The sequence below is a fragment of the Carcharodon carcharias genome, chromosome 2 (genome assembly GCF_017639515.1).
Source record: "Carcharodon carcharias isolate sCarCar2 chromosome 2, sCarCar2.pri, whole genome shotgun sequence".
In the NCBI taxonomy this organism is placed as follows: domain Eukaryota; kingdom Metazoa; phylum Chordata; class Chondrichthyes; order Lamniformes; family Lamnidae; genus Carcharodon; species Carcharodon carcharias.
In genome coordinates, this window is record NC_054468.1 from 130,306,357 (window position 1) to 130,327,772 (window position 21,416).

The 21,416-nt window shown below is 46.3% G+C and overlaps 1 protein-coding gene across 1 annotated transcript in view; it reads right to left on the bottom strand.

Moving 5' to 3' along the window:
* LOC121288224 (metabotropic glutamate receptor 1-like) overlaps positions 1–21,416 on the bottom strand; it is a 619,300-nt gene that overhangs the window by 24,963 nt on the left and 572,921 nt on the right. The window contains exons 6-8 of the mRNA XM_041206686.1: positions 10,061–10,229; positions 9,653–9,779; positions 1,073–2,003 (exon numbers count right to left, since the gene is read on the bottom strand). Of these exons, the coding sequence (XP_041062620.1) occupies positions 1,073–2,003; positions 9,653–9,779; positions 10,061–10,229 (1,227 nt within the window). The remainder of the gene's footprint in view (positions 1–1,072; positions 2,004–9,652; positions 9,780–10,060; positions 10,230–21,416) is intronic.

A 21,416-nucleotide genomic window follows, 5' to 3' on the forward strand; every position in this document is an offset into this window, starting at 1 on the left:
GGTGGCCATGAAACTATCATCGCTTGTTGTAAAAACCCACCTGGCTCACTAATATCATTCAGAGAAGGAAATCTGTCGTCCTTACCCTGTTTGGCCTACATGTGACTCCAGACCCACAGCAATGTAGTTGACTCTTAACTGCCCTCTGAAATGGCCGTGCAAGCCACGCAGTTCAAGGGCCATTAGGGATGGGCAACAAATGCTGGTCTTGCCAGCAAAGCCCACACCCCATGAAATAAAGAAAAAAATTCAAAAGAGTTCTTCTGTTAAATTATGCAGTTTTGATAGAAAGAATAAGGAAAGATTATTTACACTGGATAGGGAGCCAATGATGCAAGGATCAATGATGTAATTTAAAATAGACATCAAGAGAAAGAGATTAGGATGAATTTATTCATTGGAGGTTGCTGGAGCCCGGAGTGCTTTGGCAAAGAGAATTCTTGGGACAGAGATTATTAACCAGACATGGGAAAAGTGGGCACCTTAGTTCAGGAGATTGTTAGGACAATGACTGGTGCAGCCTGGTGGTGAGGTCTTGCGTTTTGTAGATAGGCAGGCATAAGAGGCTCAATGCAAATCAGTTGCCCTCTCAGTTGCACATGGGCCAAATTGACTCCGTCTGCACTGTAAAGTGCTACTGATTTTGCAATTTATTTTTGGGATGTGAGCCTCACGAGCTCCTCTGAGAGCACTGAGAGTCCCATAGTGTGTAATTAGAGTCATATAAAGACCGGATCAGGTAGGGGCACTGGTTTCCATATCTGAAGACTTTGATGAACCAGTTGGCAAAATCTGGCAGTTAAGGACAATTGTACAAGTGCCAATTTCCTAACTTACCATGATGAAGTTTGAACTCTCAACCTCTAGAGCTACCAATCTAGTTCAATAACTGCTACACTGCTCTACATTTCATGAGGCTCCAGAGCAGAAGGATACACATGGAGGTTATACCCTAAGCTAAGCATGGAAGCATGGTTTCATGCAAGAAATGTATGGGCCTCTCAATTCTAGAACACAAGATTCTACATGGCACTTACCGGACACAGAATAGTTCGTACCTGGAGCTGCTTACCTTGCATTGCCAGCCACAGTTTTTTTCCTCTTAAACATGTCGAGCAGGCTGTTAGACCTGCAGGCAGCTTTTCCATCACCTACATGCATGCGCACGACATCTGAGGTCGTGAAGGCGCTACGAACATTGCGCTCCGGCTTGGCGATGATGATGTAGATCTTCGGGGTGAACATACAGCCCAGGGCCACAGTCACACTTAAGCTAACCGAGAAACTGGTCGTGATAATCTTGTAGTTGCTGCCAAAGTAGATGGGGACGAAGGCCAGCCATATAATACATGTTGTGTACATGGTGAAGGCTATGTATTTGGCTTCATTAAAATTTGCGGGAACGTTCCTGGTCTTGAAGGCATAGTAGGTACAGCTCATGATGAGAAGCCCGTTGTACCCTAGAGGGGCTACTACACCCAGGTTGCTTGTGTTGCAGATTAAGAAGACTTCATCGATGCTCGGATAGGAGAGGACGGGCGTAGGGGGCTCCAGGATCAGCAGTGTGACCACTATGGTCATCTGAACACTGATCAAGATGAAAGCGATCACCAACTGGGCCCAGGCACTCATGAACCTGGGCTTGCGGGTGCAGATCTTCTTCTTGCTGCCAGCCAGGATCCTGGCGATGCGATTAGTTTTGGTCACCAAGGCAGAGTAACACATGGCGGCAGCAAGCCCAACCAGGATCCTCTGGAAGTAGCAGGAGGCTATGGTGGGCTTGGCCAGCAACGTGAACGGACAGATGTAGCCCAGGAAGATGCCAGCCAGGATGATGTAGCAGAGCTCGCGGCTGGAGGACTTGACCACTGGCGTATCCCTGTACAGCACGAAGATAAGAGTGACAAACATGGTGGCAAGGATCCCTAAACAGGAGAACACCACAGCAATAGCAGACTCCACATCACTCCACCTCAAGTGCTTCACGTCAATTCTCTTACAACCTGTGGAAAAGGAAGAAGTAGGGAAAAATAGGTTCAGAAAATATGAGTAATTTGGGTGTCAGTCCCTAAGATCTCTCAGTAACTCAGCATCTCTCTGTAACTCAGTTGTCAATTTTTGTCTGATAGCTCTCATGTGAAGCAGCTAGAGATGTTTAACTAAAGACAACATATAAATGCAGCTGGTTAATTCTATACAAATGATGAGTGGTTTGTAAAATCTAATGTCTGATACTTTCTTTCTTGTAGAAAAACTCAGAAAAATGCCCATTTTTGACTGACCTAGTCAAATTATTGGACGATAGGGCTTTGGTACATGCATTTCCTGGGAATATGAGCAGGGGGACAGCGGCCGATTGTAATCTATGAATTATTAGGCGATAGCAAGTCACCTGATATTTGTAGGCATCAAAATTCACGACTCCACTTGTGGATATTTGCATTGTAAATGGCTGCTGGACAAGCAAGAAAATCCCAGTTTTCCTACCAAGCCTGGAACACACAGCCCACATCTTTCATTGGCATTCGAGGAATAGATTTTCCGTCGTGCAAAGTAGGTCATTTGCAGAGGGACGGTGAAATTTGACTTTGATGTGGGTTACCTAATGGCGTGGTCAATTGGCTGCCTATTTTGCACTCTGCTCAAGGGTCCTTTTTTAAAAAAAAAATTAATATTTAAATGAGGTTGGTGTAATTGTTGGCTTCCAGTCACCCGTTGGAAAATCTCACGCAACATGGGTTGGGCACGTGAGGTCGAGAACCAGATTTCCTGAACCCAGAACCCTGCAAGTGGGGTCAGAGATTCTGAGCTGCAGTAACATACAGTGTGATTTGACTGTGCAGCTTGGGAATGCTGCATGAGTTGCTCATTAATGACCTTTATGAAGATCTTAACAAGTAAAAATGAGTATTTCCTCCTTTCTGCCAGCCTGTCTTTTGATCGCATAACCCCTGTGCTAGTTCCACAGTGGCAGGGTGAAAATTCCTACATCCTCTCTCTCACGCACAGCAAATTTGGCTAAAAGAGCAAATGTGCACCTTTTCCACTTGGTTGTCATGTGATGTAGAGTGCACTCTGGAATTTTCAGCTTCAGCTTACACATGGACAGGGGTGCACCTCTCACACCGATAGGCGTGCACGCACACCAAGCACGCGTTAGGCACAGGGGAAATGTTCAACTGAAGCTTCAGGCAGAAAGACAGGCCTGGCTGGTGCAAAATCCTTGCAAGCATTAATTATCCAACCTTATGGGGTACATTTTATGAATTTTAAACTCAGGATTGTGTATTTTTCTTGCGCTTATTAAAAATGTCATTTCGAGCAATACACCCTCATCTGACTGAAGCAAACATTGGGCAATGAAGGCTGTATGTAGGAATATGTCTGCAATTAGACACGATGTTTTAGTGTTACTTCTTGGTTAGTGAATGGTTCCTCTGAAAATAATCCAGCAATTTAATGGGTCAGTTTTCTATTGGTCACTCTGGTATATTTGACCACTTTTTAATTAGTTCCGCTTTAGTTAATGGGTGGTTGACTGGTAACTTGGATAAGGGGTAATTTGAGGCAATTGTGATTTCTTTTGCCGTACAAATAGGTGACACATTGAGAGTGTAATGTCCTGAAGTGTGTTAATCTGGATCAGTGAATAGCATTCTCAATCCTGAATCAGAACATTGGGGTTCAAGCCCCAGAGCTGGGATTTTAGATTTGAGCACAAAAATCCAGGCTGATCTCTTCAGTGCAGTACTGAGGGAGCTGGATGTGCCACCTGTTAGATGAGACATTAGGGCAGAATTTTCCAGCCCTGTTGGCGTTGGGCATCATGGTAGGCGGTGGGAGACAATATGGCGAAAAGGCCGAAAATTGGTTTCACGAAAATTGGTGTGAAAGCATAGCAGGATCATCCAATGGTTCCGGAACATGAATCCCGCTTGAGGCCGGCGTGAACCTGATTTGCATCCCGGTAATGGGATGTGAACTAAGACCCAGCCGGAATCAAACCCCCCCTCCCCCACCCCACCCCCGCACTCCAGATTTACTGTTACGCCGGCCCAGAAAACGTTTGGGCAAGTGTGACGTGCAGAAGTTAGGACTTACCGTTAGGGCCTTGCTCAGATCGTGGACCTCCGTGGGAGCAGAAGATGCTAGAACCCTACAGCTACCGGACCCTGGAGCAGCATGTGCATTGCGTGCTGCATGGATCCTCGTGGACATGACTCCGCCACGACACAGCTCACAGAAGGTGAAGGTCACCGTTGATGTCTCGGGTCTGTTTTGGAACATCACGTTCTTGGCCACGGGCTGCTACGGATGGTCGGCAAGGAGGGGGAGGAGAGGAAGGTCCAGCAGTGAGTGGGAGAAGAAGATATACGGGGAGGGGAGGTTGGGAGGGGAAGGGGCAGAGGTGGGTGTCTGGATTGGGGGAAGAGGTCTGGATTGGAGGAAGGCGTCCGGAGTGGGGGAAGGTGTCTGGGGGAGGAGGCAGTAAGGGGCAAAAAATGCCCAGGTAAAGGTGCAAGGGAGGGGTTTTTGGAGTCAATGACTGCCTCCTGGGGAGCGAACTGAGGGTGAGTGTGGTAGGAGGGAATGGTGAGTGAGAGGGGCAGAAGGAGTCGATAGGGTGGGTGAGGGTGAAGGTGCGATGGGAGCAGTAGAAGGGATGGCGAGGGTAGTTGGTGGGGGATCGGAGGCAGCCATGGATCCTGGGGGAGGGAAGGATGAGGTCGGGGAGGTCAATGTAGACGGGGGTTCGATTCTCAGGAAAGTAGGGAATATGCACATTCACCTGGACATCCTGGAAACTCATCCTGGAAAGGTGGGAGGTGGAAAGTGATGCCAACGGGGTCAACAGTGGCTGAGAGGACGTGGGTGACTGGGGGAGGCAAAAGGACAGGGGAACTGATCAAAAGGTTGTCAAAATCGATAATGAGCGGAGTCACGAGTTGGATAGGCACAGGTGCTGCATGGGAATGTGATCCGGTGGGCAGAGATGTGGGTCAGATGGACACTGAAAGATAACCCCAGGAGGCAGTATTGAAAAGGCTTGCAAAAGTGAATAAGTGCGTGGGAGAATGCTTACACAAGGTTCCGAAAGGCCCTGCCACACACACACTTGTCCCTCCAGATTTACTCATGCTCTGACTGTGTACAGCTGATCTACTAGTTGGGGGAAGCAGTGGGAGGACTCGTGAAGCCTGTCAATGAAGCTGGAAGACACCATTACACATTACTCAGTGAAAGTGAATATATTTTCGGATTAAAAAGTGACAAAATGTGTTCACCCATGCAACCATTTGTGATCAGAATTTCATAAGTTTCTAAGCCTACCACTTCTTCTAGGTGCTGCCCTGACATCTGCAGCAGGGGTGGAGACAGCTTGTGCAATGGTTGGCCCTGTTGTCTCTGATGACTTCAGCATGCATTCTTTGGAAAGCCAAAACCTTGAGGGCCCTGGCTTGCTTTGGCTGTCCTCCTGTGGGCCGGCTGCTCTCTCTGCAGAGACAGAGGATGAGGTTGGGGGCTTCACGGGCAAAGGGGACTTGGAGGGAGTGAACAACCTCTTAAATTCTTGAGTGGATGACCCAGGGGTGTCCAGCTGCTGCTTCTCCTCCCTTCATGTGCCCGAGGGCCCAGGCCTGACTTCATGAGAGGAAGGAGCACTTGGAGGGATGTCGAGGTGTCCCATTTCCATCTCATGTTGCCACTGCAGGAACTCGTCCATGACTATCATGATAGCGTGCAGGTCTGTGCATATCTCTTATGTTCTGCTGGACCATGGTCTCCATGGCATCTGCCATCCTTCCAATGGAGACCACCATGTGTGCACATGTGGGCATCATTTCAGAGAGCAGGTGGATTCACTCCTCCAACTCGCATGCTACACTGTTGAGGGCTTCCAGAAACTCTGTATGATGTTTTCCTACCTTCTGTTGACTTTCAACGATGAGTTGGAAGGCAGAACCCAGAGGCTCATCACCTGACTTGGACCTCACAGATTCCTATTCTCCAGCCGAGTGCTGGGGAGCTCGGCCGAACCTGTCTCCTCCAGCTGCAGATGTGCGTCTGTGTGGTGACCATTGGATTGTGAACCTGAGCCTGCTCTGGATCTAGGTCCCACCAGGGTGTGTGTCTGCATTGGTGAAGAGTGTGGGTAAGCGCTGTGACAGTCTTCCAGGCTGCTTATTTCCAGCTCTTCAATGGAAGAGGAGTCTTCTTGGCAGGAGGCGAGGACCTGGATGGAGCTGAGGGACTGGCTGGCTGAGGGTATCAGTTGCTTGGCAGAGCTCCCTGTGAACCAAAGTAGAGATAATTAGTGCCTGTCAGCAGAGTCAAAAGTAGGAGAGAGAGCACTCACAGTTGCATTGAGGGAGGGATGATGTGGTGCTGGATCCTCACGTGGATGTTTGCTGCCGACCTCACCGTCACCGAGGCACGGCCCACACCCTCACCAGTCAGTGCGATGGCACCTTGCTCAAAGTGTGTGAGGGGCCCAATGTGGGCCACTCCATCCCTGGTCTGGGACCTCTCCCTACTGTTGTGAATCAGCTTCTCCTGCAAGAAAGCAGATGGAAAATCTGAGCAGGGCACATGGCACTGCGTGGAGTGTTTGTGTGGTGAGCGGAGCCATGGACAAGATGAGGACACGAGCTCCAGAGACTATGAGCCTGATGGAGATGTGAGGGTGTGTGTGAGCATTAGTGGTGTTGTCCCTTGAGGTGTGAGATCCCTGTGGATGTGTGATGGGCTTGTGAGTGCGTGAGTTGAAAGTGATGAGGCGGTTGACTTACTCTGGTGGAACAGATGAGAGCATTCACCCTCTTCCTGCACTGGATGGCTGACCTCCTCTGTGCTCTGGTGGTGCTGACCACCACTACCACTGCCTCCCAGGCTGGATTGATGACACTGGTGGCCAGGGTGGGTGTAGAGGACATTGCAGCAGCCTTTCAGTGTGCCCAGCAGGCACCCCAGAGAGGCATCACTAAATTTGGGGGCTGTCATCTTCTTTGCTTTCAGGGACCATCTGTCACCTAGAGCAGTCCTGGCCTGAAGACATGAAGTAGGCTGTGCTCTGGTGCGCTTTAAATATGGCGCCTGGAGCAAGGAAGCGCTGAGGTCATGGAGTGGCAAATCCGAGCCCACCCACCAGTGATCCAGAATGTGAGGCTGGACACGCCGGGAACGTGATGATATGGCGCGAAAACCCGCCATTGTGGCCGGTGCGTAAAACAACTATTTTCACGCTTGCTATGAGCCTCACGCAAATCTGGGACGATTCCGTCCTAGGTTTTCCACCTTCTTGGGTGAATGATTTAGACCCTAACGGCATTATTTTGAAGAGCAGTGCTGTTCCCCCTGGTATTATGGCCAACATTTATCCCTTAACCAACATCGCTAAAACAGATTGACTGGTAGTTATCACTTTCTGCTTTACTATTTGTGTGGGAACTTGCTGAAAATTGGCTGCTGCATTTTCTTGCTTAGCAACAATGACTACACTTCAAAAGTACTAAATTGGCTGCAAAGCATTTTGGGGCATTCTTAAGATGATCCAAGGTGGACCAAATGGCCTCCCTCGTCTGTATCTGTTTCAGTGATCAAAATATATATTAAGGGAAGAAAGACTTGAATTTATATTGTGCTTTTCCTGACCACTGAATGTCTCAGCACCAGAATTGGGCCAGAATTCACTTTAGGAATTGCCAAGATGCTAATGGCCTCTCGTTGTAAACTCCTAACAGTTCACTCCTCCAAATTCCATTTTTGGTATGTCACTTTAAACACTACAGCCAAGATTACGCACCACAGCCGCTGTCATGCATTCAAGCCAAACCTGGAAATCATGTCATAATGAGGTGCTCCACTAAAGCACCACAGACTGACAGGCTGAAACTTATCAGTTTCTCAGCTGATGTCACACCTCCCCACTCTGGACACACCTTGGAGTCATTTGGGGACCTCTGTATCTGATTTCATGATAATCCACTCTTCTAATTTACACTTCCTGCTTCAGACTCTGCATTGTTCATTTCAGAATAATTCAATCTGATTGGTTAAGGACATGCACAGTTGTTTGCCCTGTCCACACAGTTCCCACAAGCTCTGTAGAGGAGTCCATACTGTTTCGATCTCAACAACTTTCAGTGTGAAGTCTCACAGAAATTAAACAGGCATGGGAAAAGAAAAATGGAAGGGGGTGTTCGTTCACTGGCTGCAATATTCTGGCTCACTGTGTATTGAACCACTGAGGAGGTTTAAGAAATTGGAAAGAGAGCTCTCCAGTGCATCAGCAGAATGTCCCAAGTTTTAGTGTCCATCTATGTCGAATCAGCTGATTTCATCCAGGGCAGCTGTAGAGGACGCTACAACTGACCTCAGTGCCACTGGAGTACGGGGGATGAGGAGGCAAGGAGGGAAATTGCAACCTGGTGATCCATGCTAGACAACATGTGAATGTTAGATGGCTTGGGCTTGCGTGTGATGCTCTTCAAGGTGAATACAATATGGAAGCCCTTGAGAAAATGCAAAAATGCCAGAGCTGAGAGGCTGGATACAGCTATCAGGAAAGGCCGAAAAAGCTGAGGCTCTTTTTTATAGAAGAGAGAAGACTGAGGGGTGACCTGCTGGAGATGTTTAATATTATGATGAGGTTGATAGGGTGGACATGGCGAAGATGTTTCCGCTAGCATGGAGTCCAAAACTAGGGATCACATATAGAAGATAGCCCCTAATAATACCCATAAGGAATTGAGGAGAAATGTCTCGGTCTGGAAACCAGTGAGAACGTGGAACTTGTTACCACATAGAGTAGATGAGTTGAATAGCATAGATACATTTAAGCAAATGCTAGATAAACACAGGAGGATGGAAGGAATAATAGGCTGTGGCGATTGAGGTGATGGAGTAAGGTGGAAGGAGGCTTGTGTCGAGCATAAACACATGGAACTGTTGGGCTGAATGGCTTTTTCCTGTGCTGTGACATCTATGTAACTCCTATGAGGATTGGCCATTTGGGCAGCTGCTGACCATGAATTCACTACTCCGGTGAAAGTCAGTATTGTGAGGAGGCTGGAAGTGGGGGGTAAGGGGAAAAGAAACAGGGAACAAAGCAATAAAAAGCAACGAGAAATATTAAAGGTTCACAGTCTCAACATCTTTTTGTAAAATACGTCCTTTATTTGCTCATCTGCCAACTGGGGTGATGTCACCATTTAGCAAAGAACCTTGTGTGATGGAAGCCGGAGTTGATACTGGGGTACACGCCTGTTGAGTGAAGTTTGCGTCCTGATTCCTGAAGCGCGCACTAAGGATCTTGCGAAGCACTAAATTGTGAAACATACTCTAATTTCAGGACAGATAAAGAAGGAGAAACTTACATTTATATAGCACCTTTCATGACCTCAGGGTGTACATTATGAAGCATAGTCACTGTTCTACTGCAGGAAACGTGACAGCCAACTTGTGCATGGCAGTGCGATAATCTGTTTTACTGATGTTGGTTTGCGAGAAACATATCAACCAAGACATTAGGGAGATCAGCCCTCCTCTTCTTCAAAACTGTGCCAAAGGGATTTTTTTTTACATGCATCTATGCTACCTTATTATGAAGACACCCCCGAATCTTGGGCCAGTTTCCTAAGAGTATCATTACCTGTGAGGTCATCATTCGGCCACCAGCCTAGCTCACAGGCCCTGCACGTGAACTCATCCTGCATGTACTCATTCTCTTTGCAATTTGTGCAGATCCAACAGCAGCTCACCTCGCCCTTCCGAATAACCTATCGAAACAGAACAGAAACTTCTTCAATTGAAAACAAGAAATGCTGGAAAGCACTCAGCTGTCGAGAGAGAAAGAGAGCTAACATTTCAGGATGACAACCGTACATCAACAGCTGAGAGACAAAACTCCTTCAGCATGTGCCCCTTTGAATGGCAGTGAAGCCCAATATTGAGATTGTGAAGGCTCATTTCAGCAAGTTGGGGGCCAACCTTAAGAAGAAATCCAACAATCCCAATCCTTTTTACAGATGATTTCAGTGAACGTGCTGGTTGGACTCACCTTGATCTGTCCTCTGATGCAGGGCTCGCTACAGACAGAACGCACCATCTTGGTCATGTTCATCTGAAGCTTGTTGTCGTCTATGTCCAGCCATCCTTCATACCACGTCCCAATGTTAACATAGTCATATATACCATTCTCTGTAACTTGGAGATTCATAATGTCATACCTGGCAATTCAAAGAAGAAGTTTAACTAGGACAGGCATTCTTGGGTGTGGATTGCTGTAGCAGTCCCATCATGAGAGAGCTCAACAGGAGTACGGGTCCCAGAGACGGACAGATCTACGGCACCATAACACCAGGTCTCCAACTCGCATCCTCATTGAATAAGGCTTCCTGCTGGGAGCGCAAGCTTGTTGAACAAACATTGACTTGTTCATCAGTTAGAAAATTAAGCACAAAAGGAGCCTTATTCAGCCCATCATGCCTGTGCTAAGTTGTCAAAACAGCTTGTCAATTAGCCACACACACACACTCTTTTCCCCAAAACCCTTTTTATCTCTTTTCAAGTAACTATCCAATTATCTTTTTTAAGTTCAGGTAGTGCGTTCACGATCATTACCACCGTGTAAAAAAGTCTCCTCCTCCACTCTGGTTCTTTTGCCAATTATCTTGAATCCATATCCTCTGGCTACTGACTCTATTATCAGTAAAACTATTAAAACGCTTCATAATTTTGAACACCTCTTACAAATCTCCTCTTATGCTTCTCTGATCTAAGGGAAACAATCCTAATTTCCTCTCCACACAACTGAGTCATTCAGTCCTGGGGTGAATGAAGTTTTAATACTTCAGCATTTACAGCACTTTAAAGTCAGAAATGCTAATAGGGGCTCCTTTCCTTGGGGAAAAAAAGACTTGGAGGACATCTGACACCTTACAAATGACAAACAGATTAGATAGGGTCTATAAAAGAGAAACTGTTTCTATTTGTGGGTGTGCCCTAAGCAAAGAGGAATAAATTTAAGGTAGTCATTAACAGATCAAATAAAGAATTTAGGACGAACTTCTATGTAAAGAGTGATGAGCATGTGGCACTCATGGGAGTGGATGAAGCAGATAGTATTGGTACATCTAAAGGGACGATTGATGTATACATGGGTGAGCAAAGAATAGAGGAATAAGGGGCAGTGCGGGAAGGGTTAACTAGAAATTGGCATTTAAACACCAGCATGGATCAGCTGGTCAAATGACCTGCAATGTGCTGTATAATCTATATAATACATACTCTGCCAATGCTTTGATGAGCAATTTGTCAGAGAAAGCTAAATAGAGAGGAATAAGGGGCAGTGCGGGAAGGGTTAACTAGAAATTGGCATTTAAACACCAGCATGGATCAGCTGGCCAAATGACCTGCAATGTGCTGTATAATCTATATAATACATACTCTGCCAATGCTTTCATGAGCAATTTGACAGAGAAAGCTAAATAGGTGATGGAAGTTATAAGATGTGAAAGTCTAGGCTGATGAAATGGAAAGAAAGATAGGCACAATGTAAAGCAGATGATCGATTCTATAACGCCAAATTTATGATTTCACCAATTTTGCTCCCATTCAATTGTTCTTAGCAAAAGGCCCCTTTTGATTTTTAATATTTGCTAAGAATCATTAAAATAAGGTGAGAGACATCTCTAATAACATTAGTACTTGAAGTTCATGGTTACCTCTGTGGTCAATCTCTGAGGGATACAGTGAACATAAGAACATAAGAAATAGGAGCGGCAATAGGCCATTCAGCCCCTCAAGCCTACCCTGCCATTCAATAAGGTCATGGCTGAAATGCCCCAGACCGCAACTCCTCTTTCATGCCAGTTCCTCATAACCCTCAACTCCCCGATATTTCAAAAATCTATCTACCTCCTCTATAAATACTTTCAGTGATCTAATGTCCACAACTCTCTGGGGTAGAGAATTCCAGACATTTACTACCCTCTGAGAGAAGAACTTCCTTCGCATCTCAGTTTTAAATGAGCATCCCCTTATTCTGTAACTACGTCCCCTGGTTTGAGATTCCCCCACTTGTGGAAACATCTTCTCAACATCTACCCTGTCAAGCCCCCTCAGAATCTTGTACGTTTCAATAAGATCACCCCACATTCTTCTAAACTCTAATGAATAAAGGCCTTTCCTAAATATGAGGACCAGAACTGTACACAGTACTCCAGGTGTGGCCTCACCAACACCCTGTACAGTTGTAATAAGGCTTCCCCATTTTTAAACTCCATCCCCCTAGCAATACAGGCCAAAATTCCATTTGCCTTCTTAATTACTTGCTGCATCTGCATGCTAACCTTTTGTGTTTCATGCACAAGAACACCCAGATCCCTCTGCGCTGCACTTTTTTGGAGTCTCCCTCCATTTAAATAATAGTCTGCCTTTTGATTCTTCCTACCAAAGTGCATGACCTCACATTTTCCTACATTAAACTCCATCTAGCAAGTTTTTGCCCAGTCACAACCTATCTGTATCCCCTTGCAGATTCCTTATGTCCTCATCACAACATGCTCTCCTGCCGAATTCATATTGTCAGCAAATTTAGATACATTACACTCTGCCCTCTCCTCCAAGTCATTAATATAGACAGTAAATAATTGAGACCCTAGGACTGATCCTTATGGCACTCCACTAGTTACGTCTTTCCAATCTGAAAAAGACCCATTAATCTTGACTCTCTGTCTTCTGTGTATTAACCAATCCTCAATCCATGCTAATACATTACCCCCAATACTGTGAGCTCCTATCTTGTGCAATAACTTTTTACGTGGCACCTTATGGAATGGTTTCTGGAAATCCAAATACACTACATCTACCAGTTCCCCTTTATCAACTCTGCTTGTTATATCCTCAAAGAACTCTAGCAAATTTATCAAACATGATTTCCCCTTCACAAAACCATGTGGACTCTGTTTGATTGAGTTAAGCTTTTCTAAATGTCCTACTATTTCTTCCTTAATAATGGACTCTAGCATTTTCCCAATGACAGATGTTATGCTGACTGGCTTATAGTTTCCTGATTTTTGTCTCCCTCTCTTCTTGAACAAGGGCATCACATTAGCAGTTTTCCAATCCGCTGGGACCCTCCCGGAATCCAGTGAGTTCTGGAATATTTTTACCAATGCCTCCGCTTTCTCTGCAGCCACTTCCTTTAAAACCCTTGGATGCTGGCCATCAGGTCCTGGTGACTTGTCTGCCTTCAGTCCCATTAGTTTGTTAAATACTTTGTCCCTCCTGATAGAGACTGTTAAAAGATCTTTCCTCCCATTAGCTCCTTGCTTATCTGATATCTTTGGGATGTTTATAGTGTCCTCCACTGTAAAGACTGATGCAAAATATTGGTTTAAATTATTTGCCATTTTCCTGTTCCTCATTATCAATTCTCCAGTTGCATCCTCCAAGGGTCCCACTCTTTCTTTTTATATACCCTTGGAGCTCTTGCCATTTGTTTTTATATTTTGCCAATTTACTTTCATAATCAATTTTCTACCTCTTTATTAGCTTTTTAGTCATCTGCTGCTGGTCCCTAAAAAATTCTCAATCTTCAGGCCTACCACTAGTTTTCATTTTAGTTTTTGATTGGATACTCTCCCTGACTACCTTTGTTAATCACAGGTGGTTCATCCTTCTCATCAAGTCCCTCTTTTTGACCAGGATCAATTCTTGCTGAGCATTATTAAATATCTGCTTCGATGTCTGCCTCTGCTCATCCAATGACCTTCCCCTTAGTCTATTTTCCCAGGCTTCTTTGGACAACTCTTTCTTCATACCTCTGTAATTGCCCTTATTTAAGTTGGGGACACTGGTTTGAGATCCGAGTTGCTCGTCCTCAAACTGAATTTGAAATTCTACCATGTTGTGATCGCTATCCAACCACCCGCAACCCCCCCAACCACAGAGAATCTTAACTACGAGACCTCTTATTAATCTTATCTCATTACACATTACTAGATGTAAAATAGCCTGTTCCCGGGTAGGCTCTGCAACTTATTGCTGGGGAGTAAAACCACCTGAATTGTTCTTTGAAAGAATTGCCGCAGACTTGATGGGCTGAATGACCTCCTGTGCTAGACTATGATTCTAAGAAAGGTCCTTGTCGCAGCTGACTTCCTGAACTTTCCCTGCTGTGGGGTAACCTTATTCCTTGACATTGTTGTCCATAACTTACTGACCGTTCATTTCATGAAAAAGACTTGCATTTATATAGCGCCTTGCCTACTAAAATCTGATTTCGTGACCTTGGTCGAGGGATGTACATTGGCCAGGACAGCGGAGAGAACTCCCCTGCTCTTCTTTGAAATAGTGCCACGAGATCTTTTACGTACAACCAAGAGGGCAGTTGGGGCACTGTTTGAAAGTCTCATCTGAAAGATGGCATATCCAACAGTGCAGCACTCCATCAATACTGAATGGAACAACAGTCTGGATTATCTGCCCAAGTGCACCTAGAGTGAAACTTGAACCTACAACATTCTAAAGGCAGAGGCAAGATTACTACTCCTGAACCACAGCGGAGACCAACTCAGAGTGCTTTCTACCTCTCTTCAAGTCTGCTTTCACTTCCTCCCCTTCTGGGAGACAGAATGCAGGTCTCACCCCAGCTGGTTCAAACTGTTAAAGACACGTGCGTCTATTTAAAGGAATGTGAGTGAAGTGTCTGATTTAAAATAACAAAGCGTCGTGGATTCATCAAACCATCAATGCGCAGATATCCACTACAGCTGTATGTATAAACAATAATAAATAAACTGTAAGTGGGGTGTCTAATTTATATTTTCTGAGGCTACTTCCAATGTGCAGTGAAAAAGCACTTAGGTTATGGAGCTGCATTGTCTGGTGCATTATAGAGGTGCGATTTTTAGGAAGTAAAACAATGCCTGTTAAAATCTACCCAATTGCATTCCTTTTGTCACGTCTTTTCCCCAGTGGAGGCGACAGATAACTGGTGAAACAGTTAGTAAACTGTGCGCATTTTGCTACAATTTACGTCATTGTGGGGCGGAGTGAACTGCGAGTAGCGAAGGGGCAATCAAGAGCACGGAATTCTGAGGCCTCGTGCCTAGTCACATCCTTGCACAATGCATTGAATAGCTAAAGTGATCAGTCATTCGGTAACTCAAGTATTGACAAGCCAACACAGGAACCCTGAAACAAAAACAAAAAATGCTGGAAAACCTCAACAGGTCTGACAGCATCCATGGAGAGAAAGACAGAGTTAACGTTTTGAGTCCGTATGGCTCTTCCAGACTCGAAACGTTAACTCTGTCTTTCTCTCCACAGATGCTGTCAGACCTGCTGAGTTTTTCCAGCACTTTTTGTTTTTGTTTCAGATTTCCAGCATCTGCAGTATTTTGCCTTTATCCAGGAACCCTGAATATTGGTTCTGATCTAAAAAGAAACCAAGCAGAAACTTTAAAAGCTTTTTTTAAAAAATGAGCTCAGTTATTTTGGTACAATGAAAAGAGAGAAGAAAAAAGTTTCAATTTTGATAGACACGCCATATCAGAACCTTCATGGACCAAGAGAGCTGAACTGAAGAGAGATAATACAAACATGATCCATGCTCTCACTTTACAGAACCTAATTTAAAATCAGGCATTGTGAAAACTGCCATTTAGGCTGTGATCAGGTTAACGTAGAAGAATTGCAATATCAAACCACTATCCGTTTGCAGTTCACTTAAGGTTTACTAAGCCAGCAATGTATAGGAAAAAGAAGCATTTTACAGGGACAAGCTTGTCCCCACAGATGCTGACTGACCTATTCCATCCCTGCCTGAGCCCATCGGCTGCTGAAAACCTCATCTATGTCTTTGTCACCTCCAGATTCAGCCATCCTATTGCTCTACTGGCTGGCCTTCAATCTTCTATCCTCAATAATCTTTTGGCCATCCAAAACTCTGCTGCCCATTGCCTATCAATACAAAGTCCCATTCACCCATCATCCCTTTGCTCACTGCGGTTAAGCAACACCTTGATTTTAGAATTCTCATCCTTGTGCTCAAATCCCTCCATGGCCTCACCCCCACTCCCACAACTGTGTAACCTGTTTCAACTCTCTGAGAATATCACATACCTTCAATGCTGCATCCTCAATTTCCTTTGCCATACCATCGGTGGCTGTGGCCTTCACCTGTCCATGTTCCAAGATCTGATATACCCTCCTTAAATCTCTCTGCCTTGCTACCTCTTTCTCCTTCTCTAAGGTGCTCCTTTTGACCAAGGGGAGAACTTTCTCCCCATCGTGGGGGGTGTTGTGCAGGGGCTGGGTGCCACCGTTTTATGTGGGTGGGCCAATTAAGGCCCGTGCAGTGTGACATGCACCCGGAAGCACTGTGCGCTCCCCGTGCGGGCAGGGGGTGGGTTGCCTGAGTCGGGACTGCGCGCGGAACAATGCAGAAACCTCTCTGAGGTACTGAGGTGCCCGTGGATAAGTTTCCATGAAAAATGCGAAGGCCGACTGGGCTCTTCGCCTGCCCGACAACCTTAAGGTTGGACGGGCAGCTCAGGTAATTGCTTAAGTGGCTTTTTAAATGTCCTAAACAGGCCTTTGACAGTTCGGCAGGCGCGCAGCCGACTCGGCTGTGTGCCCACCAAACTGAAAATCTAAATGACGCACAGTGATGTCGGGATGCACACCCAATGTCACCCCGTGTCATTTTACACCTCGGCGAGCGGGCCCCACCTCTGCTCGCCGAGCTGAAGATTCAGCCCCAATCTTTTTGGTCACCTGTTCTGATATCTCTAATTGTGGCTCAGTGTCAATTGTTGTTTGTTGCTGGTCCTGTGAAGTACTGTGAGATGTTTTACTATGATAAAGGTGCTATATAAATGCAAATTGTTGTTGTTGTCAAGTGCTTCCAGCAATATCTGTTTCTGCCTCAGATTTCACAGGGACGTATGATGTAGGCGTGAGACAAACTCCTTTCTGGGTGATAATTGTCTCAAAAAAGCGAGAGGAGGGGAGATAAAATGTGTGGCTACATCTGGAATTAAACCGAACTGATAATTAGCTAGAGTGTTCAATTCACACAAAAAGTGACTGACGGAAAAGACCAGAAAACTTAAGATATTTTTTCTCTCGTGAAGCCAAATCTCTCTTTAGCCTCAAGAAGTTAGTCAGCAAGATGTCAAAAGTAGCGATGTGCTTATAACCCAGGACTGAGCATTTAACCTTTTAAATTTGATCCTGGTTGCCGAAACTTGTCTGATATCTGAGGAAGCTGTGCTTTGGGGCTGTGTTTGCTACCAACATGGTACTTGAGCAATTGTACTGCTTCACTCCCCGGCATCATTGCGAATGACGGAGATCAAAATTCATATCAATTATACTTTTCAGTTCCTTAGATACTCATGGGCCTAAGATTTTTATTTGTATTGAATAATAAATGAATAGTGAGTTTTTAAATTAAAGCGATAGCAGTCATCCGTCTGGTAAAGCAGCAAATCTCTATGTAATTTTATCATTTTCTAAATATTAAAGCATTAATGTACTTGCATATGAAACAATTCAAAAACACTCACGGATCAATCTGAAAGCCTTAGACATTGAATATACAATCCTCATATTCAGCATATAATGTTGCTTTGGCTTAACTCTAGGTTATCTGGAAAGTTCATGCACAACCAGATGATAAAGAACCTAATATAACACAGAGATTGATTAAAAGCGGAATATACACATTCAGGTTCTTAGCGGTTTTGAACACAATTATAGCTTTTTGGACTCAAATTGTTTAGTTTGAAAATCGCTGCAGAAGTTATTTTAAAGGCAGGTTTTGCTGGCATTGTGCCCTCGGCCAATGACATCGTTAGTTTTCTGCACTTGCACAGGCAGGTGCGCAGGTGCAGATGGGCATCGGTGGCCATCTTGTGGTGGCAGGATACACAGTGGTGTGCTGGACAGACAGCGCTCAACATTTCCCCAGAGAGGAAATCATGGCCAACTCGGATTCTGCTGACAGGATGTTTGGTATTTCTGTTGCTGAGCGGGAGGATAGAAGTGCCTTTTAATGTATTTCTGTCACAGTCCAGGGCTAGGATCTGTGGCTGCATAAATACAAGTAATTAACATGCTACACACATATCAAAATTATACATGCAGAATAACATGCTACAGCCATTAATATTATACAGGCACAACAGCGCACCACAGCCCAAACCTTCCGATCAAGGTCGGGACTCCTGGATAAAATAATACCCACTTACCTTCCTCTGAGTTTTTGGGAAACCTTCCAACGGAGGATTCTTCCAAATTCACTCAGCGCAGGAAATCTTGGAGACATCAGCGAAAGGAATCCATGCAGAATCCACGCCCCCCTCTTTTACGGCTCAAGCTGCCGTATTCTGCTAAGTAAAGAGTTTAAATGTCCCAAAGTTTCTTTGAAAAGCTACAGAGAGAAGGTAAGTGGGTGGGGGGGGGGGGGGGGGGGTAGTGGGTAGGACAGCTGAGGTAAGGGAGTAGGGTGGGTGAGGTAAATGCTTAAGAGGGTAGGGAGGGTGAGGGGTTAGAGTGAGTGAGGCAAGGGGGTAGGGTAGCTAAGGGTAGGGTGAGTGAGGGGATAGAGTGGATGAGGTAAGGAGGTTAGGGGGTAGGGTGGGTGAAGGGGTAGGGTGAGTAAGGTAAGGGATAAGGGGGTAGGGTAGGTAAGGGGTAGGGTAGGTGAGGGGGGTATGGTGGGTAAGGTTAGGTGTAGGGCAAGTGGGTAAGGGGTGTAGGTAAGAGGTAGGGTGGGTGAGGAGTTAGGTTGGGTGAGGTAAGGGGATGAGGGGTAGGGAGGGTGCAGGATAGGGTGGGTGAGGTAAGATGGTAAGGCGGTATGGTGGGTGAGGGGTTAGGGTGGGAAAGGGGCTACGATGGCAGGCTGGGTAGAGTGGTGAAATTGGGCCAGGTCAGGTTGAGGGGGAATTGGGGGCTGGAGGGGGCAGTCAGGGGTTCAGGATGAGATGGGTGGTGGGGACTGGTTAGGTCAGGCCAGGGGGAGTCGTATAGTTACCCAGGAGGTCGACTAGGATTTTTCTTCTCACATTTCCTGGGTAACTATTCAGGTAAGTAAGCTGGAATCATCTGAAATCTCTGACTTGAACTCAAGAGTTCAGGGCTTGAATTTTATGTTCCTAGGTGGGGTCTGTGCAAGTCTGTGCAAGGTACCCTGGCAGCTCCCATGATGCATACATTCTCTGACACTCACAGGTGCCAAGGCTGTTCATGGCTCCAGCCCGACTGGATGGATGGTGCTGGGTGACAAGGGCTATCTGTTGAAAAGGTGGCTTATGACGCCTCTCCAACACCCAAGAACAGAAGCAGAGCAGAGGTATAATAAGAATCATGCCTCCACAAGGGCGGTGGTAGAGAGGACCATAGGTCTGCTGTAGATGAGATTCAGATGCCTGGACCATTCAGGGGGAGCACTGCAATATCCTCCAGACCATGTATCTCTTATAGTCATTGCATGCTGCGCTCTCCGCAATCTGGCTCTGGAAAGGGATGACCCACCAGATAATGAGGACTTTGAGGCAGCTCCACAGGTCTGACTTCAGTGGTGGATCAGAAGAGGAGCCTGGGGAAGAACACAGTGAGGAAGTGGAGGCAGACATCTGGAGCCTTCAGGGAGGCAGAGACACCAGGGAGGGCCTTGATTCAACGCTCCTTCAGCTAGGCTACCAAGGCACTGCTTTCACCTCAAGCCAGGGATGCTGCCTCCTTACTAGATATTTGAAATGACCCATTCCATTGAACCCAAAGTCCACTCAGTGCCTGTGCAATAAAGTTTAGAGCCCCTCACATCCAGCCTGAGATAATGGCATGCTCAGCACCTAAAAAACAAGTGAAGCATACTCAGGCCATTAACACAAAAGCAAAATTTATATGCTCTTGGCACTTACAATGAACATACCACTATAAGGTGTTAACAGTCACATAGGTAAACAACTGAGCAAATAATGGCAGAACGGAAGATCACCCATCAAAAGTCCCTCTTGTACTCACGGTGATTTAAACAAATGTTTGCAAGTGCTACGTCTTGGTGCCACCCCCCTACCCCTACTGGCAGCAGCATTGGAGGCAGCCTGCTGGCTTGGGTATCATGGCAGCCCTGATAACCTTGGTGGTTGTCCTCTGGCCAGCAGAGCCTGTGCAGCCACTGCCTGTGAGGGTGTGTCCAGCGCCATGGCTGGGCATTCCTCAGTCATCGCATCTTCATCAGATGGCACAGTTATTGGCAGAGGGGCAGAGGAGCTGCTGCCCCTATCCAGAGCACCCTGAGAGGAGCCCAAAAAGATGGCATGAAGCTCGTCCGCCAACGTGAGATCGGTCCAGACCTCCCTGCTCGCCATTGATGGATGGGTACCTAGCAGAGATACTAAGTGCCTCATACATCTCTCACACTGGAAGTGACCTCCTGAGGGCTTGCAGATCTGAGCGCAACCCCAGGAACCCCTGACTCTGTTCCTGGAGCTGCCTCTCCATGAGAGTCACAGCTCTCTCAATGGAGGAGGCAGTGCACTGGGTGCTCAGGGTCAACACAGTTCTCATGCTCCGCATGGACTCCTCCATGACAGAGACCATGGCATGTGAGCCCTCAGGAATCTCCACCAGGCCCTCCCGCGTATCCCACTGGACATCCAGCATCTGCCACCTTATAGACAACTCCAGAGGCTCACCATCTGCCTTAGACTTAGCCTGGTTCAAGTCTCCAGCAGTCCTCTGACTGCTGGCACCCTGAGCAGTCTCTGCCTCCACTAGCTCCTCATGTGAGTGTGCTGTGCCCTCCCCACTGTGCACTGACATTGTAGTTGATGATCTAATGCCCACCGCGGTGCTGGTATCTGTGCTGGTGCCTGGTCAGAGACGGGTTGTGGCACAGGTGCATCTGATGGGCACTGGTCCTCTGATGTCAAGAGTGGCTCATCAGGGTCCTGCAATTGTTTGCTGGATGACGATTCTAGGGGAGGAAAACGACATGTCGGTAGTATTTGTCATCACACTGTCACTATGCATGCCAGGTGCCCTGGTGAGACAATGGTGCCATCATCTTTCAATGAACAATGGGAACTGAAGGTTTGAGGGTACCATTACAGATGAGAATGTTAACACACTCTGACATTCTCACATCTGTGCACTGCACTCTTACCTTTGTCAGAGACTCTGCCTCTCCATGACCGGTGGACTGAGCTGGGCATTGGCACTTCAACTCCAGGGCATCCATCTCGCACCTCATCAGAATCATCAGGTTTGGAGGCCCTCCACCTGTCTTTGACCTCTCGATGGTGTTATGGCTTTTCTTCTCCTGAAAGGACAGAGGAGCATTCATTAGTCCACTCTCTACCTGCAGCACCATTGCAGCTGGCCAACCCCACCTG